General features: G+C 40.7%; 3 protein-coding genes and 1 long non-coding RNA gene across 8 annotated transcripts; 1 reads left to right on the top strand and 3 right to left on the bottom strand.

Moving 5' to 3' along the window:
* Window positions 1–1,180: 1,180 nt before the first annotated feature.
* LOC143522558 (uncharacterized) lies at window positions 1,181–3,226 on the bottom strand. Its single transcript, XR_013133053.1, has 4 exons — window positions 3,170–3,226; window positions 2,702–2,873; window positions 2,066–2,284; window positions 1,181–1,378 (listed from the first exon to the last, which is right to left on the bottom strand). It is a non-coding gene; the product is annotated as an uncharacterized LOC143522558 (long non-coding RNA).
* Window positions 3,227–7,194: 3,968 nt separating this feature from the next.
* Window positions 7,195–9,351, bottom strand: LOC143522384 (TOG array regulator of axonemal microtubules protein 1-like). The gene is made up of 4 exons (XM_077016116.1): window positions 9,077–9,351; window positions 8,103–8,228; window positions 7,839–7,965; window positions 7,195–7,206 (listed from the first exon to the last, which is right to left on the bottom strand). The coding sequence occupies exons 1-4, from the start codon at window positions 9,349–9,351 to the stop codon at window positions 7,195–7,197; spliced, it is 540 nt and encodes a 179-aa protein (XP_076872231.1).
* Window positions 9,352–10,383: 1,032 nt separating this feature from the next.
* Window positions 10,384–17,401, bottom strand: LOC143522382 (uncharacterized). Its single transcript, XM_077016115.1, has 8 exons — window positions 17,150–17,401; window positions 16,481–16,615; window positions 15,154–15,318; window positions 13,423–13,560; window positions 13,073–13,216; window positions 12,119–12,213; window positions 10,804–10,857; window positions 10,384–10,440 (listed from the first exon to the last, which is right to left on the bottom strand). Exons 1-8 carry the CDS (start codon window positions 17,235–17,237, stop codon window positions 10,384–10,386), a joined length of 876 nt encoding a protein of 291 aa, XP_076872230.1. The 5' UTR covers window positions 17,238–17,401.
* On the top strand, window positions 15,172–20,847 carry LOC143522555 (uncharacterized). 5 transcript variants are annotated; one of them, XM_077016259.1, is made up of 7 exons: window positions 15,172–15,326; window positions 16,505–16,633; window positions 17,764–17,993; window positions 18,128–18,286; window positions 19,116–19,209; window positions 19,286–19,362; window positions 19,574–20,847. In XM_077016259.1, exons 5-7 carry the CDS (start codon window positions 19,207–19,209, stop codon window positions 20,415–20,417), a joined length of 924 nt encoding a protein of 307 aa, XP_076872374.1. In that variant the 5' UTR covers window positions 15,172–15,326; window positions 16,505–16,633; window positions 17,764–17,993; window positions 18,128–18,286; window positions 19,116–19,206; the 3' UTR covers window positions 20,418–20,847. The 5 variants fall into 5 exon arrangements, with proteins under 5 accessions (XP_076872374.1, XP_076872373.1, XP_076872370.1 ...); XM_077016258.1 differs by lacking the exon at window positions 18,128–18,286 and having other exon boundaries at window positions 15,174–15,326; XM_077016255.1 differs by lacking the exons at window positions 18,128–18,286; window positions 19,116–19,209 and having other exon boundaries at window positions 15,175–15,326.

The following is a 20,847-nucleotide window of genomic DNA, read 5'->3' as shown; positions in this document are numbered from 1 at the left end:
ATGCGAATCGATTCTGAATCGGAAAATCGATTTTTTCAACACAGGCCTAGTCATTATCCTGGTCTACAGTCATGGCCAAAAGTTTTGAGAATGACACAAATATTATATTTTCACATGATCTGCTGCCCTCTGGTTTTTATAGGTGTTTGTCAATTGTTTTTAGCACATACAGAAATATAATTGCAATCATATGAGTAACAAGCTTTTATTGACAGTTAGAATGAGTTAAGTTAATACTGTGCCATTACACTTATTAGCTATACACAGTGCTTACTTTGAAAATCAAACGATGCCAGAACGCAAACAGCGGCATGAGACAAGGGGTCAGAGGCCAACAATGTCACCGGATCGCAAAACAAAATTACAATGTCACCGGATCACAAAACGCTTAGGCACACAAATGTTAAAATAACAAGCCAATTTGTATATATAAATTACTTTTAAATTATTTACATGTGTTTTATAAGTGTTTAAGTGCAGAAGTGCATACAGATTTCTTCATAACTTATAATTAGTAGGCTTGAAAGTTACTGGATCAAGGCAGACAGTTCCCAGAACGCACCCTTCAAAATGAGAGTTCCTGGATCCTGTTCCGGCAGGATCCGGCTCAAATTAAGCCCTGGCTATAGAATACAAAAGTAATTTTGTGAGTCGTAGCTTTTTCATTTTTTAAGACTCCTCATTGAAAAGTCACATTACACATACCAAACAACAAAAAGACTATAGATCCTTGTTCCTTGTGCATGTGATAAATTACATTCTGCACAGTTACCTCAGGATATGTCAACAGAAAATAACAATCATAGAACAATATATATCTATAGTCACCATGACAACAGTTATCATGATAAGTGTTAGTATTTCAAAATGCAAAAAGAGCAGAGCTCCTAGGCATGTTAAACCTGATGTGATTCGCTAAAATCTGTGCTCCTTATTTAAAAGGACTTCTGAGTTTAAGGATTTAGCTTTCTGCTAATTCAAAATGTTAAAAACGTTTGACTTTCTTCCTCTCTCTTTCATTTAAAGTGCAGGCACAGTAAGAAATACACAAACATCTCCATCTTCAAGTAGAATCCATGTTGGGCTTTATTTTGGTCTGGAGGTCTGGCTTGCAGCTCTCAGTTGATCGGGAGGTTCTTCACAAACTCTCTTAGGCTCTTGCGGATATTGGAAGGTTGGGAAGCAGCACAGTCCAGCAGCGCCGGACCCATGTGGGCATGAAGGGCTTGGCATAGGTGGACAGTGGCCCCTCTCACGCTTCCACCCCTCCCGTGGACCGTACCACTGTTGCTGGAGGTCCCCAGGAGGTACCAGAGCAGAGGAAGCACCTTCTGCTCAACCAGTTGTGGCTTGCAGGGGTAGAGTTCCCTAACCAGCTCTATAAAAAGAACATTTAAAAGGAACAAAGATAAATAAATCAACCCTGGACAGCACTGGGTTATTACAGAAGCATTTTTTTAACCTAGAAAGATTTAATTAAACTAAAGTGACAGTATTTGGTAACTATGGTAACTCTCTGGAATGATTATTATCAATATTATAAATATTATTAATTAATATAGGAATTAAAGTATTTCTGGTAAATCTTTTATCTTTTTTTTATCTCTGGCATCTCTTAGCATATCAGTGGAATTACTTTCTGAAAGAATTGTTTTTTGATAAATGTATTTGAATTTGTAGAATATTTCTGTATACACAACCACAAAAGATTAGACACTGTATATTGAACAAAAGAGCCTAAGCACATCCACTGTAAACTCCATTATTTAACTATCTGCTGTCAGATAATGCAAGATCTCCTGTCAGTCTTACAGAAATATTTTTTCTTTATATTGGACTGTGCCTTAATATGAAAGGAGATTTTCATTTGATCTGCACCACAAACATCTAGCCAAAGAGCAAGAACATTCTTTTACTGATTTGTGTGAACCTTTTTCCCAACCTAGCAACCTTTCATCAAAAGATACAAAGGTAAAACAGAACACAATCATTGTTGTTGTTGTTTTTCTAAAGCCCAGTGGCATGTGTCCTTCAAGATGTTTTGTAAAGAGAGAAAAGAACCCACCAAGGTTATTGATGAGAGCTTGAATGGCAACTGTTGTTGTTATCAGTTGTTGCCATGTAGATGGCGTTATTCTTGGAGTTGAGGTGATTGTCCACTATAGCTGGGACTAAGATGTAGACCACTTGGACCAGGTTGTCTCTGAGCAGTGTGATTATCTTCTGTAAGGCCTCCAAGGCATAGAGGTTAACCTTGCAGTCGTGCTTTGAAAGCATCAAATACCTGTAGCAGAGGAAGAGAGGTATAGAGCAAGCCGCCCATGCATTCATCAGGCACTCACCATATCAGTGCCGTTAAGCCCTGGAGCTGATTTGATTTCAAGCCCTTTCATTTCAACCGACTGATTTTTTCATAAGTCATTCACTTGGATTCTTTGGTTTAATGCAATTTCAAGGATACGCTTGGGTGAAATCTTCACATACATTGTAAAACAAGCTCACACTAACAATGGACACGACTGCCCTCCACTGTAATAGTTAAAACTGATTGTTGTAATATTTTCTACTCTGAAGCATCTAAGCTTTTGACATTTCTTCAGATGTGCCAGCATTTAATGTTCTCCAACGTATGACCCCCCATACAGATCACTTCTGAAAGCTACTGAAAACATTAAAAATCTATTCAGTTCAAATGTGTTACCAGGAACATGTTGCCCACGACCATATATGGGTTGTCCTCGCAGTGGGCCACCAGCTGATCAATGCCCTTGATGGGCTCGCTGAAGTCTTTTGAACCCAGCAGGGCCTTGAGATGCTTGACGTACTCTGTCTTGTCTGCAATGCTGTGGATGTGTGCTCTGCTGCTGTCTTTGCTGAACACACACAAGAGAGAAAACACAAGGATTGGGTTATAGTGTCCAAACAGAAAATGGCTGCAATCAAATTAAACCAACATCAACACCATCAAAAATTGCAAACATCAAAGCAGTTCCAATCAGGATGCACTTTTTTGTTGTTGTTGTTTTGATTAACTGTTTAAATATTCACCTGCTGGCAAACTGAGGAGGAGGTACGCATGACTCCACAGCTGGGATAGAGTTCACGGGTAAGCGGTACGGTAAGGTTCTCAAGATACAAGAGGGGAGCGTTCGCTGAAATCAGCCGTTACCTTTCAGAGGTGCCGCGTCGTCTGGGCTCACGTCCCTGACCGTGTGCCTAAGGCTACGCTTCATTCGTTGCGTGTTCTGACGCTCCACCTGTGCGGCTGGAGCTTCTTGCTGCTCCAGACGAGGCTGACGCATCTTATATCTTCGCATTCCTAGACACCTTTGTCCTCTCCTGGGAATACACACGTACGAATCACCACAAAACATGGAGTGATGATATTGAAGTCCACATATTGCTTCATACTTTGATTCTATCCCAAAGGTTTCAAGCCGGTTCATTTTGAACCATGCTCTGTCCTTTAACTACTGGGTCTGGGACTACACTGTGCATGCCTTACTGTAAATACACTGTGTGGTGCCACGCACTGCCCTGTACTTTATTATTTGTTTACAATATATGTTAGGGTGCCCGCCAAAAACGAACTTCTGAATTTCACATGTGGTACCCTCTCAGTTTGTTATATGGCATGATAGTAAATCACTGTAATTTTTTCAAAATTTTTATTGAATATTTAAAGGTGGCTCAATGTGTATAAAGTTAACACATTGGTTAATATACGATAGCCGCTAGTGCTGGGCAGTTAATGTTTACTTTATGTCTCATCAACCAATGTCAAATTATTAATGCACTATCATATATAATCACAACTCAAATTGTATTATTTTAAAGTGAATTCACAACTGCTTTAACTAAGTTTATGCTACAGCCAGTCCAAAGAATTATAAAATTCACGCAGTCTGCGATGCTGTGCTGCTACTGCTAGTGCTGAATGTCATCTGCAACACTGCCAGGCTCTGCAAACAATGATTTCCTGGCGACGGGATATCTGGCTCTGTGGCTCAAGACTGCCTGCAGAAGATACTGTTTCTGATCTTCATTTGTTGTAATTGGAAGTGTTGAAGTCCTGCATCAGTTTTACTGCTCGCTCTGCTCAATCATTTACCACGGCCAAACTGTCAACATATTTCTTTGCTTGTAGAAAGTCGTCACATTTCTGCCAAGTGTCAGGATCTGCTTGTGTAAGGAAGTCTGCATTCAACCCAAGAGTGTGAAAGAATGATATTGTTCTGTTTGTGCCAAAGTCTTGGAGTTCCTTTTCAGGAATGACACCAGGTTCAATCTCGATCCGTTTTGGTGGCTTAGTTTCATCAGAGCCGGCTTTCTGAAGGGCAGTAATCATATTTCTTTTGATGTTGCTGTTCACACCATCAAAGAATGCAAGAGCGATTAATTCTTCACTCAGGTACCATAAGTGTCTTCGCCATATAGTATCAACTTTATTCATGTTGAGCCACCAGTAAATATTAACCTACAGCTCTGAAACTTTGCAGTGTTTATAAACAAAGCTGGCACTACAATTTGGGAGGGTACCACAGTCAAAATTGCCAACTTTAATTTTTTACATTGGTTTGGCGGGCACCCTAATATATGTCTACCATCACAGTTTAGATGGTTTTTTTATTGCAGTCTGTTTCACCTAAAAGTTTTGTGAATAAGCTTTGTTTAGTGAGTAAACATGGGGCATAGTGGCTGAATGGCATAAAAAAAAAATCCTCATCATGTATCCAAACATGAATCGCTACCTTGGATTTCAGAGTGAGGACAGTGTTCCTGATGGTTGCCAGGTCTTTGGCAGGGATGCACTTTTCCACCATCTTATCAAAGTCATGGTGGGAGGACAGGAACAGCAGCATACGCCGGCCCAAGCGCCTGAGACAAAGAACAGACCCCAAAACAGGAGAGAACCGTGAGTGAGAGACCCGTAACTCACAGCACACCGACCATTTATCTTACCAGGTCACAATTTTACAAGGCCGTCTGTGTGTAGAAAACATGATAGTGCTTCTATTACTCTACAATTTAGCAGCATTTGCTGACTTCAGAGTATCAGACTAGGAGACTAAAAGAATCAGCAAAAGATTAGTATCTGGGAAACTGAATAAGCTTTGTAGAATTCTCGTTCTGATCCCAGTACTAACCTGGTTTCTTGGGAAGCGTCCTGTGCCAACTTGGAGACTGCAGGGATAATTCTCGCTATGACGTCTTTCGCCCCAGACAATAAGCGGCCAGCGCCAATCTTCTCTACCAAAGTAGCCAAGTGCAGAGCAGTACACTTTCTTACTGCAGCATTCAGATGACTTTTGAGGAAAACAGAAGGAAAAAAATTAGGGCATTCAAAAAAAGAAGGTAATAACTATTAATCCATCCAATCAATGAATACAGTAGGCCTACAACTTTTAGCTTCTATAAAGAAACTTAATACCCATATGTATGATCTAAGTGCACAATCAAATTATCATATTCTATTCGATGGCTTAGTTTGCACCAGTGAGTGTACATCTGTATTTTTTAAACAGAAAATGTTTGCATGTCCTCTGTAAGCTAGCTAACTAGCCTATTCTTTAAGCGGTGTGAAGGGCAGTTTGGATCAGAAGAGAGGAGGTGGAATGCAATAAAAATAATATTTAACAGGATAAATAACTAAAAATATTGATATAGGCCAGGGCAATATTTTGAAATAACAATGGAAAAGTAAAAACAGCAGCCAAAATCAGTGCTTTGTTAGCTTCTTGTGACTGTTGTTGCTATCTGAAAGCCACAGTTTAAAGCTCACTGCAGGCTAACTGACCAGAGTCCTCCAGCGAGAAGGGCGTTCATGCTCCGAATGGGGGTGCAGTTCTGCACCATGCTGTCCAGAGCTGTGTCCACGTCCTGCCTGATGAAGGCATTGGACTCCGCTGCTTTGTGAAGGAGGACCTTAGCTGTAGCCTCCACTTCCTGGTCCATCCCTTTCTGCAGGCTGGAGTACAACTCCCTCAAGGACACCACCGCCATGCGGGACACGGCAGAGCGCAGGTTCTGCACCTGCAGGAAAGACGACGTTCCAGCTCGTTTCAGTCACATCCAACACTGCCACCGCCATCGTAATAAGTATAATCCTCCACTGCAATGTGTTATGTAGGCGGAAATACCTTAATCACTAATTACAGTTAGATATGCCATCTGAATTTCAATTAGATGAGAAATGTTTTTATAAAAAATGAATTTCAAAGTACTTTGCTAACGCTGACTTGACTTTGTCAGCAACATCACCTGTAATATGTACATGCTGATGGTGTCTGCCAATTTTAGAATTCAGACCGATACACAGTCAGCAAATCTAGTGGCTTACCTCTTGAATAAGAACAATGCAGACATCATGACGCCTGCTGCCAAGCACATCAGAGTGATGCTGAGCCAATCTACGGATTAACATCAACCCTTCAATTTTCTTCTCCCTGTATGAAGATATTGAACATAGACACACACTGTAACCATCGGATACTGAAAGAAAAAAATGCTACAAGAAAATGGACAAAGAGGAAAAAACTTCACTAAATACATGCATACTTACCATATATGCAGAACACCATAAATGACTTGCTGTTTAACCTGCCCTAGCCAAATGCTTCAGAATTTTGCAGGTGTGACTTACCAGTCATCAGAGCTAAGCAGACTGAAGCTCTGAGCGAGAGCGAGGTCTGGATCGGAGAAGGGCCGTAAAGTCTGCTGCTCGTGGGGATCCTTCCTGGGAGGTCCTGGTTTGAGTTCATCTAGAGAGGAATACCAGAACCCAAACAAACTGACTGGGACTTTTAGGGCTACCAGCTCAACTTTGGTCAAATCAGCTTGAAGGCTGACAGCAAAACATTATTCAATGTGGTGAACTAGATTTAAAACATTGTTGTGTAATGCAGTGTTAACAGCAAAGCAATTTACATGCAAGTGCAGTGATCACACATGAAGTGCTGAAGAGCAGGCAACACTCATCAGAACTGTTTGAAAGGGACGGACGTGCTCTGATCAGTCTGGTACCTCGTCTGCGTCGTGGCAGCATGTTTTTAGTAGGGACAGCCGTGGGGGGGCTGGGATGAAGCGGAGGACTCAAACTTTTGACGGGACTTCTGGGGGTGCGTGCGTTTCTGGAGCTTGAGGGCAAATCATCCAGGATGACACCGGTCTTAGTCTGTGCTGGAAGACTACTGTTCAGCTGCAGGTCTGATGGGAAAGAGGTTCACGGGTAAGCGGTAATGTAAGGTTCTCAGGAAACAGGAGGGGAGCGTTCGCCGAAGTCAGCCGTTACCTTTCAGAGGTGCCGCGTCGTCTGGGCTCACGTCCCTCACCGTGTGTCTAAGGCTGCGCTTCATTCGCTGCGTGTTCTGATGCTCCACCTGTGCGGCTGGAGCTTCTTGCTGCTCCAGACGAGGGAGACACATCTTGTATCTTGGAATCCTAGACACCTTTGTCCTCTCCTGGGAATACACACGTACAAATCACCACAAAACATGGAGTGATGATATTGAAGTCCACATATTGCTTCATACTTTGATTCTATCCCAAAGGTTTCAAGCCGGTTCATTTTGAACTATGCTCTGTCCTTTAACTACTGGGTCTGGGACTACACTGTGCATGCCTTACTGTAAATACAATGTGTGGTGCCACGCACTGCCCTGTACTTTATTATTTGTTTACAATATATGTCTACCATCACAGTTTAGATGGTTTTTTTTTATTGCAGTCTGTTTCACCTAAAAGTTTTGTGAATAAGCTTTGTTTAGTGAGTAAACATGGGGCATAGTGGCTGAATGGGATAAAAAATCCTCATCATGTATCCAAACATGAATCGCTACCTTGGATTTCAGAGTGTGGACAGTGTCCCTGATGGTTGCCAGGTCTTTGGCAGGGATGTACTTTTCCACCATCTTATCAAAGTCATGGTGGGAGGACAGGAACAGCAGCATACGCCGGCCCAAGCGCCTGAGACGAAGAACAGACCCCAAAACAGGAGAGAACCGTGAGTGAGAGACCCGTAACTCACAGCACACCGACCATTTATTACTATCTGGGAAACTGAATAAGCCTTGTAGAATCCTCGTTCTGATCCCAGTACTAACCTGGTTTCTTGGGAAGAGTCCTGTGCCAACTTGGAGACTGCAGGAATAATTCGCTCTGCACCAATCTTCTCTACCAAAGTAGCCAAGTGCCGAGCAGCACACTTTCTTACTGCAGCATTCAGATGACTTTTGAGGAAAACAGAAGGAAAGAAATTAGGGCATTCAAAAAAAAGAAGGTAATAACTATTAATCCATCCAATCAATGTATACAGTACAACTTTTAGCTTCTAAAAAGAAACTTAATACCCTTATGTATGATCTAAGTGCACAACCAAATGATCATATTCTATTTGATGGCTTAGTTTGCACCAGTTAGTGTACATCTGTATTTTTTAAACAGAAAATGTTTGCATGTCCTCTGTGAGCTAGCTAACTAGCCTATTCTTTAAGTGGTGTGAAGGGCAGTTTGGATCAGAAGAGCGGAGATGGAACACAATAAAAAGAATAAACAAGAGGATAAATAACTAAAAATATTGACAGGGTGTCTACAGGTTTGACCAAGTGAAAATTTAGACATTTTAAGACTTTTTAATACTGTTTTCCAAATAAAATTAAAACCAACTCGCAAGAACATACACGTTAAAATAAAGCACAAAAACTAACTGATTATTAGTTTTTGTGCTTTATTTTAACGTGTATGATCTTGCGAGTTGGCTTTAATTTTATTTGGAATTTTATTTAATTTTATTTGGAATCTACCGATATCCGCCCCCGAATTTCAACACATGGCTGACGGAATTATTCCTCCCTAAATTTAGCTCCGCAATTTTAAGATATTTTGGTTGAAAATTTAAGACAAAATAAGACTTTTCAAGGCCTTATTTGACAAAAATTAAACTTAATACCATTTAAGACTTTTTAAGGACCCGCGGCCACCCTGATTGATATAGGCCAGGGCAATATTTTGAAAGAACAATGGAGAAGTAAAAATTATCTGAAAGCCTCAGTTTAAAGCTCACTGCAGGCTAACTGACCAGAGTCCTCCAGCGAGAAGGGCGTTCATGCTCCGAATGGGGGTGCAGTTCTGCACCATGCTGTCCAGAGCTGTGTCCACGTCCTGCCTGATGAAGGCATTGGACTCCGCTGCTTTGTGGAGGAGGACCTTAGCTGTAGCCTCCACTTCCTGGTCCATCCCTTTCTGCAGGCTGGAGTACAACTCCCTCAAGGACACCACCGCCATGCGGGACACGGCAGAGCGCAGGTGCAGCACCTGCAGGAAAGACGACGTTCCAGCTCGTTTCAGCCACATCCAACACTGCCACCGCCATCGTAATAAGTATAATCCACCACTGCAATGTGTTATGTAGGCGGAAATACCTTAATCACTAATTACAGTTAGCTATGCCATCTGAATTTCAATTAGATGAGAAATGTTTTTATAAAAAAGGAATTTCAAAGTGCTATGCTAACTCTGACTTGACTTTGTCAGCAACATCACCTGTAATATGTACATGCTCATGGTGTCTGCCAATTTTAGAATTCAGACCGATACACAGTCAGCAAATCTAGTGGCTTACCTCTTGAATAAGAACAATGCAGACATCATGACGCCTGCTGCCAAGCACATCAGAGTGATGCTGAGCCAATCTACGGATTAACATCAACCCTTCAATTTTCTTCTCCCTGTATAAAGATATTGGACATAGACACACACTGTAACCATCGGCTACTGCAAGAAAAAATGCTACAAGAAAAGGGACAAAGAGGAAAAAACTTCACTAAATACATGCATACTTACCATATATGCAGAACACCATAAATGACTTGCTGTTTAACCTGCCCTAGCCAAATGCTTCAGAATTTTGCAGGTGTGACTTACCAGTCATCAGAACTAAGCAGACTGAAGCTCTGAGCGAGAGCGAGGTCTGGTTTGGAGAAGGGCCGTAAAGTCTGCTGCGAGTAGGGATCCTTCCGGGGAGTTCCTGGTTTGAGTTCATCTAGAGAGGAATACCAATCAATCAATCAATCAAAATGTATTTATATAGCGCTTTTTACAACAGTTGTTGCCCCATGCAGCTTTACAAGTGTCCCAATAAGTGTTAACTGCTATAAATGCATGACAGGCACTCAACTACCAGACACCATAAAACAAAAGACACTCACACTCACACTTTACCAGAAGTACCCAAACAAACTGACTAGGACTTTTAGGGCTATCAGCTCAACTTTGGTTCAAATCAGCCTGAAGACAGCAAAACATTATTCAACATGGAGAACTAGATTTAAAACATTGTGTTGTGTAATGCAGTGTTAACAGCAAACCAATTCCAACCTCTGCCAATTACTCCTTCAGATATGTCGTCAGCAGGGGACGCCCTGGTGCTTTGCACTTGAGATCCTGAAAAGCACAATACATATTAACACATACTCTATCAAAAATCTCAAATATAACTTCTGGTTTCATAGTGGTTTCTTCATGGTGCAGAAAAACAATGTTAATGGGTGCAGGTATAGCAATGTACAAGAGGATCAGCAGGGGCTTTTTGTTTGTAGTATAGGGCTTTCAAAGCAGTTTTTACTTTTTTAATACTTTTTTCTTTTACTTTTTTTGTTGTTGTTGCTGCAACAAATGGTTTGGATGCCATTTCCAGGAGAGCAAAAGAGTGAGCTCACCTTTGGCAGGCCTGAAGGCACGGAGTGGCTCTCGGCCAGCAGGTTTGGTGAGTGGAGGCAACATTGCTTCTCTGCCACTCGCATTCACCTTAGCCCGCTTCTTAGCCACTCTTTTACGCAAGAGGCGCAGGGAGTTCATCATCTGAAAAATAAAGAGTCTGTCAGCCCAAGTGCAACTGCCCATACCCACTATATCCGTCAAGTACAAGTACATACAACAATACTATCCAGCCCCTAACCGAGAATCGTTACATCGCCGCGAAATGCACTGGCTAAAGTGCGCACATTTAGCTCGCAAAATTATCAAACGTGGAAAAGATTTAGCTCTGTGACTCATGTACAAACACTGTTTGCTGGGGGTTGTTCATAACCAAGCTAGGAGCGGGGTTATTATATTATAATAATATAAATTTATATATTATATGAATTTGTGTTTTTAGGCCCAATGGTCAAACTATTATATTAAGATGTATAATTTACAGTTATTTATTATTGTATTTTGCACATTTTCAGTCAAAAAAAAATTCTATTAATGACAAAGGATATATAAGACATTTTGAAAAAAACATGGCATGGATTTATTGCGTTTTGTGAAAAAATGAATTGTTTTTTAAAAATAAATCTTTAAATATTAAAATCTTGATTTAATTCGTTTGAGTTTTTTTAACCTTAGTATGGTATTTGATAGTTTGAAACAAAAAACTGTGGTTTTCAGCCTACCACTTAAAGAAAACACATTTTTACTCAAATTGATCAAAATGGATATAGCATTTTGGAACCAAACTCTTCATATCTTAACTAGGTTCATTTATTTATTCACAGCCACCATATACCCAAAGGGAGATGGATACTCTCAACCAGACAATGCTCCCTCTCATAGTGCTAGGACTATGTTGATATCCTTAACAACTGAGATAAACGCAAATGTAGCATCAGCAGAAGGAAACATCATCTCATCATATTTGGACACCTAAGCAAAGCATATCGCATGCATGGTCAGATTTAATACTGGGATGCTACAGGGCCTTTATTATGTAGACGTTAGGTTTGTCAGCTTATATTAGGACCAATGCTGTGTTTATGCATTAAAATCCAGAAAGTACAACACTTGAGTAACATTTGCAGGCAGCAACCAAAGAAATCTATCAGTTATGTTGTATCAGTTGGTGTAATCAGTTGGTGTATTTGTATGTATTTTAAATGTTTTATGCTATGTAAAATTCTACATGTTTTTTTTATGAGTTGGGCATATATTGTACTTTTTAGCCTCTATACAGCACTTTGGTTGACTCCGTCATAAAAAATGTGCTTTATAAATAAACTTACTTACTTACTAGTTAAACTAATGCATCTGAGACTGAGATACTCCAACTATGTACAACATGATATATGTTCCTACTGACCTCCTCCTTGTCCACTGGCTCCTCATCTGGGTCATGTATGAGGGCGAGGTCCAGGTGGAGGTTCCTGCCAGGCTTCTCCTCCTGCAGGGCTTCCACTGGGGAGGTGGGCGGAGAAGGTCTCATCAGTCCTGACGAGGTCCCTCTCGTGCGTGAAGTGAGCACAGGCAGTTTAGAACACCTGCTGGAGCCAACTTCACCTGCATGGGTGAATAAGGACATTAGCAGAAATTACCTCACCATAACATTTCTCAGTGCCTTAGTACTACGTTGCATATGTTTCTTTATCTGAAAGTACCACTGAAATATGATTCAAGCAAGATGGACCGAGAACGGCAACTTCTCATATGCATCTTGCTACAATTCATGTAATGGCAGCACAATGAAGTAGTACTGAATAACTGAAAGCAGGGCATCCGTGAGCCCAGAAGCAGGAAAACATTTATCAGAGCTTCAGTATATGTGTGACCCAGTTTTAGTTTAGCTTAGTTGTGATTCTTTTAGTTTATTGCATCATGAAATCTTACATTTCAATACAATTTGATTCAATTTAATTATTTTGGCACAATTCAGAATTATTTTAATTCTGATACTGGTAGATACATTAGCCTAGCTCTGCTAATGGCTAGCACATCTCGCCTCTGCTAGACACTGTTCCATTACTGAGTGAAACCATGTCAGATGAAGATCATCAAATTTGAATTTAAGTATTTTGTACATTTGACAAGTGGTGACTATAAATGATCTACGTATATGCACATTTGTTGGTTAAAATTAAATTCATATAGAATATATGACCACAAAATTAGATCTGCTCATCAATTTACCACTGACGTGGGAACAAGTGCAAGACAAGCTTAGTGCAAGACCAACTTAACTTAAGCGGGCACCCAAATAACCAGCCATGCCTCACTGTGTGTGCCTAGCACGTTCTTAGCAACGTAGCCATGCACTCACCAGTACTGTCCCTCCACGGGCCCGGGTCTCTGCGCCGAGGGCTTGTATCTCGCTGCACTCCCGGAAGAGTGGCCAGAGGGTAGGAGGGCAGTAGGAAATACCCGGGGGGGTTCCCAGGTAGCAAGCGGCTGGATTTGGGCAAACCTGCGTGGGAAAGGGCATCCATGCTCATGAGTTTAGCTCCGCTCACTTGACACCTGAGTGAAGTTTCTGACTAACTGATCTCCTTGTTCCCAAATATCGTATTTAGCAATATTTTAACACAAAACAAATGATGCAACATTATAAATTCTACATTTTGTACAGGTATTTCAATGACATATAAAGTAAAGCCAACATCAATAAGTCACCTCTACCAGCATCACTGGGGTTAGCTGCTTCGAAGATGTCTGGGAGCAAGGGTTGAAGATGTCTGCTGCTCCCGTGAAGTCTCCCCACTCTCTCTCTCCTCCACCCTGGAGAGTGGAGCTGGGGAGGCTCCACTGAACCTGGACATGAAACACAGACAGAACTGTAGAGGACACGTTCAATCTTCAGACCAGCATATGAAATTAAGACCTGCAGATCATACTGCATTTTAAATAATAATAGATTATGATAATGGATATTTTGGCATGTGGGATTGGCATTCTGGGGAGTAGGGTGCTGGCACAATCAACTGACTGCAATAAAACATTCAAGTCTAGTCTTGCTTGTAAGCTCACATTGTCCTTGCCAACAGAAGTAGGTACAAAGCACAAACTCCTTATATCACACAGACTGCTGCTGCATACCACTGCTTAACGCTGGCCAGGTGATACCCAATACTTAAAGAAGCCATGTTACATAGATTACAAAGATTAATAGATATATGCTTTGGCAGCAGTCCAGATGAGGTATCAGAAGCCAGCAAAGCAGCATGACAATGTTTTGTTTATATTGTTTGGGGGTGTACTAAAATAGTGATAAATGTCATCTGTAATCCATATACATGTATTATCAGTATTATACTATGCTGGTATAACAATGATTCGAAGCATTATAACCTTAGACCAGGGGTCTCCAACACGTCGCTCGCGAGCTACCAGTAGCTCGCCACCCCTTTCCGAATAGCTCGCCAAAGGGCCAATGAATTACATATAAATTTGTAAACCTAATTGGTCCCATCGAGAAATCTACTTAAATTCATGTCCAATCAAAATTCACAGTTGTCCCTCCCCTTCTAACACTAAATGATTATTCGCCAATTATACAACAGTTAGTTCACAATCCGACTGGTTGAGAAGTGTTCTAACCCTGCAGATATGTGTGATAACAGCACGGTATTCTCGTTCTCTGTATCACTCCGCGAACGCGTTGTCAAGTAACGGCATGTACATATATTCACTATAACACACTCTCTCTCGTTTGCTATTGCTCAATTAGCTGTCAATCAAAAAGTTAGGCTGCCGTCAATATTGAATAAACCAGGGGTCACCCACGTCATGAGTCGCCACGTCATGTTTTTGCTACTATTATTATTACACGCAACTTTCGTTCGCCTCGCCACCCCCCCCCCCCCCCCAACCAACTTTTCGTTCGATTGATGCGTTCTAATCTGGTAACCCTCCGCAATAATTTGTATCCAAGAAGTAGCTCCCAGTCTCAAAAAGGTTGGAGACCCCTGCCTTAGACTAAACACAACCGCCTAGCAGATAACGAGTGTCACTGTATGTGGGCTGTCAAGGTGCCCACTCTAAAGTGCTCTACTCTACACCAAACATATCACAGCTAAAGTAAAGAATGGAACATGAAATACATTCAGTTTTTTCTCGATGGAATCGGCATGTGCCTGTTTACAGCCTTGATATTCACCATGTGGGATCAGGGAGGAATTGGGTAAATACTGAAATGATCATATGACTCCTATCTTATCCGTGATCAGTGGAACTGATGGTGTTACAACTCTCCCCATGTTACAACCATACCCGGTCTCCCCTATAGGGCTTTCAAAGCAGTTTTTGCTTTTTTAATACTTTTTTTTTTTTTTTACTTTTTTTGTTGTAGTTGCTGCAACAAATGGTTTGGATGCCATTTCCAGGAGAGCAAAAGAGTGAGCTCACCTTTGGCAGGCCTGAAGGCATGGAGTGGCTCTCGGCCAGCAGGTTTGGGGAGTGGAGGCAACATTGTGATGGTGGGCGGAGAAGGCCTCATCAGTCCTGACCTGGTCACTCTCGTGCGTGAAGTGAGCACAGGCAGTTTAGAACACCTGCTGGAGCCAACTTCACCTGCATGGGTGAATAAGGACATTAGCAGAAATTACCTCACCATAACATTTCTCAGTGCCTTAGTACTACGTTGCATATGTTTCTTTATCTGAAAGTGCCACTGAAATATGATTCAAGCAAGATGGACCGAGAACGGCAACTTCTCATATGCATCTTGCTACAATTCATGTAATGGCAGCACAATGAAGTAGTACTGAATAACTGAAAGCAGGGCATCCGTGAGCCCAGAAGCAGGAAGACATTTATCAGAGCTTCAGTATATGTGTGACCCAGTTTTAGTTTAGCTTAGTTATGATTCTTTTAGTTCATTGCATCATGAAATCTTACATTTCAATACAATTTGATTCAATTTAATTTAGTGCTGTTAATTCCAGGTGCCGCGATTAAAAGTCCTCACCAGGATTTTGCTCAAGCTTGCTAGATTTTCTAATTAGCAATTCAGGTAAAATTAGTGGAATCAACACAATCCAGGAAGCCAGAGCAAAATCCTGGTGAGGACTTTTAATCGCGGCACCTGGAATTGACAGCACTAATTTAATTATTTTGGCACAATTCAGAATTATTTTAATTCTGATACTGGTAGATACTGAAGAGCCAAACTACAGTACCTCCTAGCTCTGCTCATGGCTAGCACATCTCGCCTCTGCTTGACACTGCTAGACAGTCCAGATGAGGTATCAGAAACCAGCAAAGCAGCATGACAATGTTTTGTTTAGATTGTTTGGGGGTGTACTAAAATAGTGAAAAATGACATCTGTAATCCATATACATGTATTATCAGTATTATACTATGCTGGTATAACAATGATTCGAAGCATTATCACCTTAGACTAAACACAACCGCCTAGCAGATAAAGAGTGTCACAGTACACCCACACTGTATGTGGGTCGTCAAGGTGCCCACTCTAAAGTGCTCTACTTTACACCAAACATATCACAGGGCTACAGTGCCATGTGAATTCATTACAATGTTGAAGAATATGTGATGTCATATTTTCTGATAAAACTGATGTTTTACTGGTCAGGTCATGTGCAGAAAGCTGATGGTTCTGCACCTCTGCCAGTCCTTACAAACAAATGTAATAAATGTTTTTTTCTACTTCATCATGCATGATTATTTGGTTTGTTGAATACGCATGTAATCTTCAGTGTTACACAGTACCAGTGTGGAGTGGTCCTTCTACAGGGATGTTAACATGGCCGACATCTGAGGGTCCCGCCGTCCTTCTGTGAGGGAAGGGTGCTGGTCCACAGGGATCCGTGTGGATCACTGTCGCTTGGGGGTTGTAGGGCACACCTGAAAATCCCACAGCAGGTAAAGTGAAACCCAGCACACCTCCCAGTGAGGCTCAAATGCCTTGTAAGTGTTTCCCAATGAACAAGTGATTATAACAAGGGCTATGGTGCCATGTGATGTCATTAGAATGTGGGGAGAATGCTTAAGAATGTGATGTCATGTTAGAAATCTGTTTCTTTTTAAAAAAAAATATTTTTATTTGCTTTTTCCATAGCCACATGGACAATTTTAATACATATATGTAACATGGTGGGATTTATGAAAATTGTGCTGAGTCAAAGAAATCAAAGAAATAACCCATGCTCCATTAATTATATTATCCTGTACACATGAAATAAAGAGCTTGACAGTCATCAGTAGAATAAATATACATGTTATTTTTCTGAACCTTAGAAACCTACTATATAAATGGGTATATTTAACTTTTTATTATTATGAATAAGCCTATGGAAATCCATACTCATAAGAATTAATATACTGTCTTACATAGAAGTATAAAATGATGTACAGTATATGAAAATGTATTTTTCTCACCATGAGTGGTAAAACCTGGTGTGTCTTTGAAGTGGTTCTGTTCCTGTCCAGGCCTTGGCTGGTCAGTTGTCCTGGGGTAAAAACTCATTCTCCACCTGAAAAATAGAAAGAATAGAAAGAGAGAAAGATCTAGAAAAAATAGAAAGATTTGTTAGATTATTTAGGTTTGTAATTCTCAGCAAAATGTCGTGCGACTTGTTTTGAGCTTTTCAGCATCAAAACTGAATCCAAACATTCCACCTTCCCAACCAAACATTCTAAACCAAACGTTCCAAAGTTGAGTATCACGTGATATCACAATTTCCTGTTTTTCTAACCAAAACACCAACTCAGCCAGGCTGCTACAATAACCTTTTTGTTTTTTTACCTTTATTTACAATAATCGCTTACAAACAAAAACAAGGCACAAGTGGTAATACAAGGAATCAGAGTTAAACAAGTTGAGTAGCATATGTACAAAAAAGTAAATAATAAATAAATAATAACGCTAACGACAGCTAGCGTCGCCACAGCGGGCAGAAATTATCATACAGTTAAGCCCGCCCACTAAGAGGGAAGATATGATTGGTCAATTTTGCTGTCATTTGAAACTGGTTTTGCCCTGATTGGCCTAGGTGCACGCACCACTTCCTCGTTGGTGTCAGGATGGTACCGTATTTCCGGTTGGTATGCGGAAGTGTCGATGTCATGGCCGAGTCTAAATTCACAAGGTGCCTGTTGGAGTTCCCGAAATTTACCGTCAACGATGTGCGTCGTATTGTCAGAGCATCAAGTACAACGACACAGAGTCAACTTGAAAAGGGTTTCAAGTTCTACGTTTCATCCTACCTCTGCAATTTTGAAGGTAAGTGGCCGACGCTAGTTAGCTAGCTAGCCTGAGGTGGCAGTCTAATGAAGTGATGTTGTTTTTAGTAACGAACCAACCTGTCCTAGTACTAGAAATGCCTTTTTAAAACATGTTTGTATTTCTGATGGAAGTATCAGGCAAAAGTAAGGCTAACGAGATAACAGTGAGGGCTCACTGCTACAGATCTATGAAGAAAACAGATACGCCACACCAGCTGAGAGTAGGACTGGTTAAAATGACACGAGTTCTGTTCAGTGTCACGTTCAAAGTTCTGTTGAACAAGTTCAAAAGTGAGTTCAACACAAGTTCAATCTTTTATCCTTGCTCTTACTTCACGTAAGCTGTGATAACCATAGGCATTGGTTTTCAAAGCTTACAATGGTAGCCAAATGCAGAGTAGCTGAGTGGGAATCATTAGCAGTCTATTTTGCCTATAGTAAACAAATGGGAGTTTATTTTACAGTTCGAGCTATTGTTATCTACCTCTATGACTCAAAAGCAGAATATAGTCCACCTCAGCTATTCTTCAAACTGCATTTTCTAAAATCTGTCAATCTGTCTTTCAAATCTTTCATCTTAACTTCTTTATTAACATATGGCTGCAACACTTACACCTATTAACATATTCTGATAACACTCTTCAAGAAGCAGTTGAAGTAAAACCTGCACTGTTCTGTTGTTGGTGGTGGAAACAACAAAATAATATAAATATAAGTAGGCCTGTTTCACTCCTATGTGTAAGCATTTCATCTGGAGTGAAAATGAAGTTTAAATCTAAAATATATTTAGTTTATAGTTGCTCAGTGAACTAGTAGATTGAACCATGCACAACACTGTAGAATAGAAAGACAGTATAGCCAAGTGTTTTAAGAGTGATGCAAAACAGCACAAACGTTACATGAGACAATAGACAAGTGACATTCACCACTACCAACATGATGGGACAGATATTGCGCCTATTGACATTGCTGAAGTCTTCTTTTCAAGATATTAAATATTGCCTCTTGTGTATTTCAGATGACATTACGTGATTCAATGCCAGTTGTGCTCATTAAGAGCAACTGCTCTTGTGTTGCTAGTTGCGGAATCTGCAAACACTTGGTTGCATTGCTTTTCCAGACTGCTCATTATTCTGAATCTGGCATGTCTGTCGATCCCTCCTGTCCTTTCATGCACACAGACAGAACAGAAGTGGCATAAACCACCAACAATGGTTTGTCTTATTTCATTATTTAATGTTAGTTAATGTATCACAGTCACTTTACTAACACCATCTTTTAAATTAATAGGGGGTGAAGCCTGGACCCGTGGATGCCATGGTTGTCCTAAAGCCAAAACCAGGTGCTACTACAGCCAGTGGAGTTAGGTATGTAGTACCAAATTTAATAGGCAGATTACAGTGTGTGGTAAAAAAAATGAATGCTTTTGATCATCTGATAAGACCCTGTTCTCTTCAAGATTTAATTTAGCCTCGTTGTACTTCAGATGACATGTGATATGTGATTCACAATCAGTTGTGCTGGTGAACAGATTACAATGTGTAAAAATAAATGTTATTCACTCTTCTTTTATTTCAGAAGTACACTTTTCAAGGGCTACAGCGGTGAGCTCCCACACCCGGCCACCCTCAATCATGGACCAGTCTACGCTGGAATCAAAGCAGATTCTCTTCCACTCATCTGCACAATGAACATCTCGCCTGACAAGCCACTTGTGGACTCCATTTTTGGGAAGGTACAAGTTGGCAGTGTACTGTCCTATCAACAACCACCACCTCCATCTGACAGTGTTGTCATACATGAGGATGCACCCCCATTCCCGAGTCTGCCACTAGAATGTTACCATCTAAGCCCACCTGAATATTCATTTGTGCCAACACACCAAGAACAGCTACACCTAAGCTCACTTTCTGTGACCTTGTCACAATCACACCTTATTGAGGAGGCAACAAGATCCCAAAGTGCTACACCTGAGTGGCATTCACTTAGGAGAGAAAGAGTGACTGCCTCACATTTCAGAGAGGTGAGCCACGTTAGAGGTCCAGGTGCTGCAGAAAGCCTGGCAGAAAGGATAATCCGAGGGACACGACAAACAGCACACATGAAGAGAGGACTTGAAATGGAAACAGGGGCCTTAAAGGACTATGCAGTTCTGAAAAACTTGAACTTGACCAAGTGTGGGCTAGTGATTCATCCAGATGCATCTTGGCTGGGTGCATCACCTGATGGACTTGTATATGACACACTTGAGCGTCCATCATTTGGGCTTGTTGAAATTAAGTGCCCAAATGCACAAAGCTATGTAGACTGCAAATTCCTCAAAGTGGCACAAGGCCTACACAAATTGAAGGAGAGCCATTGTTATTATTGGCAAATCCAGTTCCAGTTATTGATTACTGGTATGCAGATAGCAGTGTATTAGAAGAGGTGAAAAGGAGGTGTGACATGTTTTTCTTTAACACTTACATGCCAAAATACCTCTCTATGACCAAGCAATGGAAAATCATAATGAAGACATGAACTCATGAACAATTAAAACAATTTCAATTTATTCTGTCAATTGTATTACTATTGTATTCATTAAATTTTTTTACAAATACAGTAAAAGTTAAGAAATACATAATGTATTGTGTTGTGTCAATTTTACATATAAAAGTGAAAGCATTTTATACAATTAATCATATTGCACTGTACCTTAACATTGCAGCCAATATTTACAGACTAGCATGACCTAAAGCAGGGGTCGGCAACCTTTTTGACTCGGAGCCACAAAAGCAAAATAATTGGAAATTTATTTCAGTGACGATGACATGTCACTCAAGCAAAGCGAAAGTAAATACCGGACATTTGTA

The sequence above is a fragment of the Brachyhypopomus gauderio genome, chromosome 9, assembly GCF_052324685.1.
Source record: "Brachyhypopomus gauderio isolate BG-103 chromosome 9, BGAUD_0.2, whole genome shotgun sequence".
Taxonomy (NCBI): domain Eukaryota; kingdom Metazoa; phylum Chordata; class Actinopteri; order Gymnotiformes; family Hypopomidae; genus Brachyhypopomus; species Brachyhypopomus gauderio.
The sequence above is the reverse complement of the archived record's forward strand: the minus strand, read 5'-3'. Positions and strand labels throughout refer to the sequence as shown.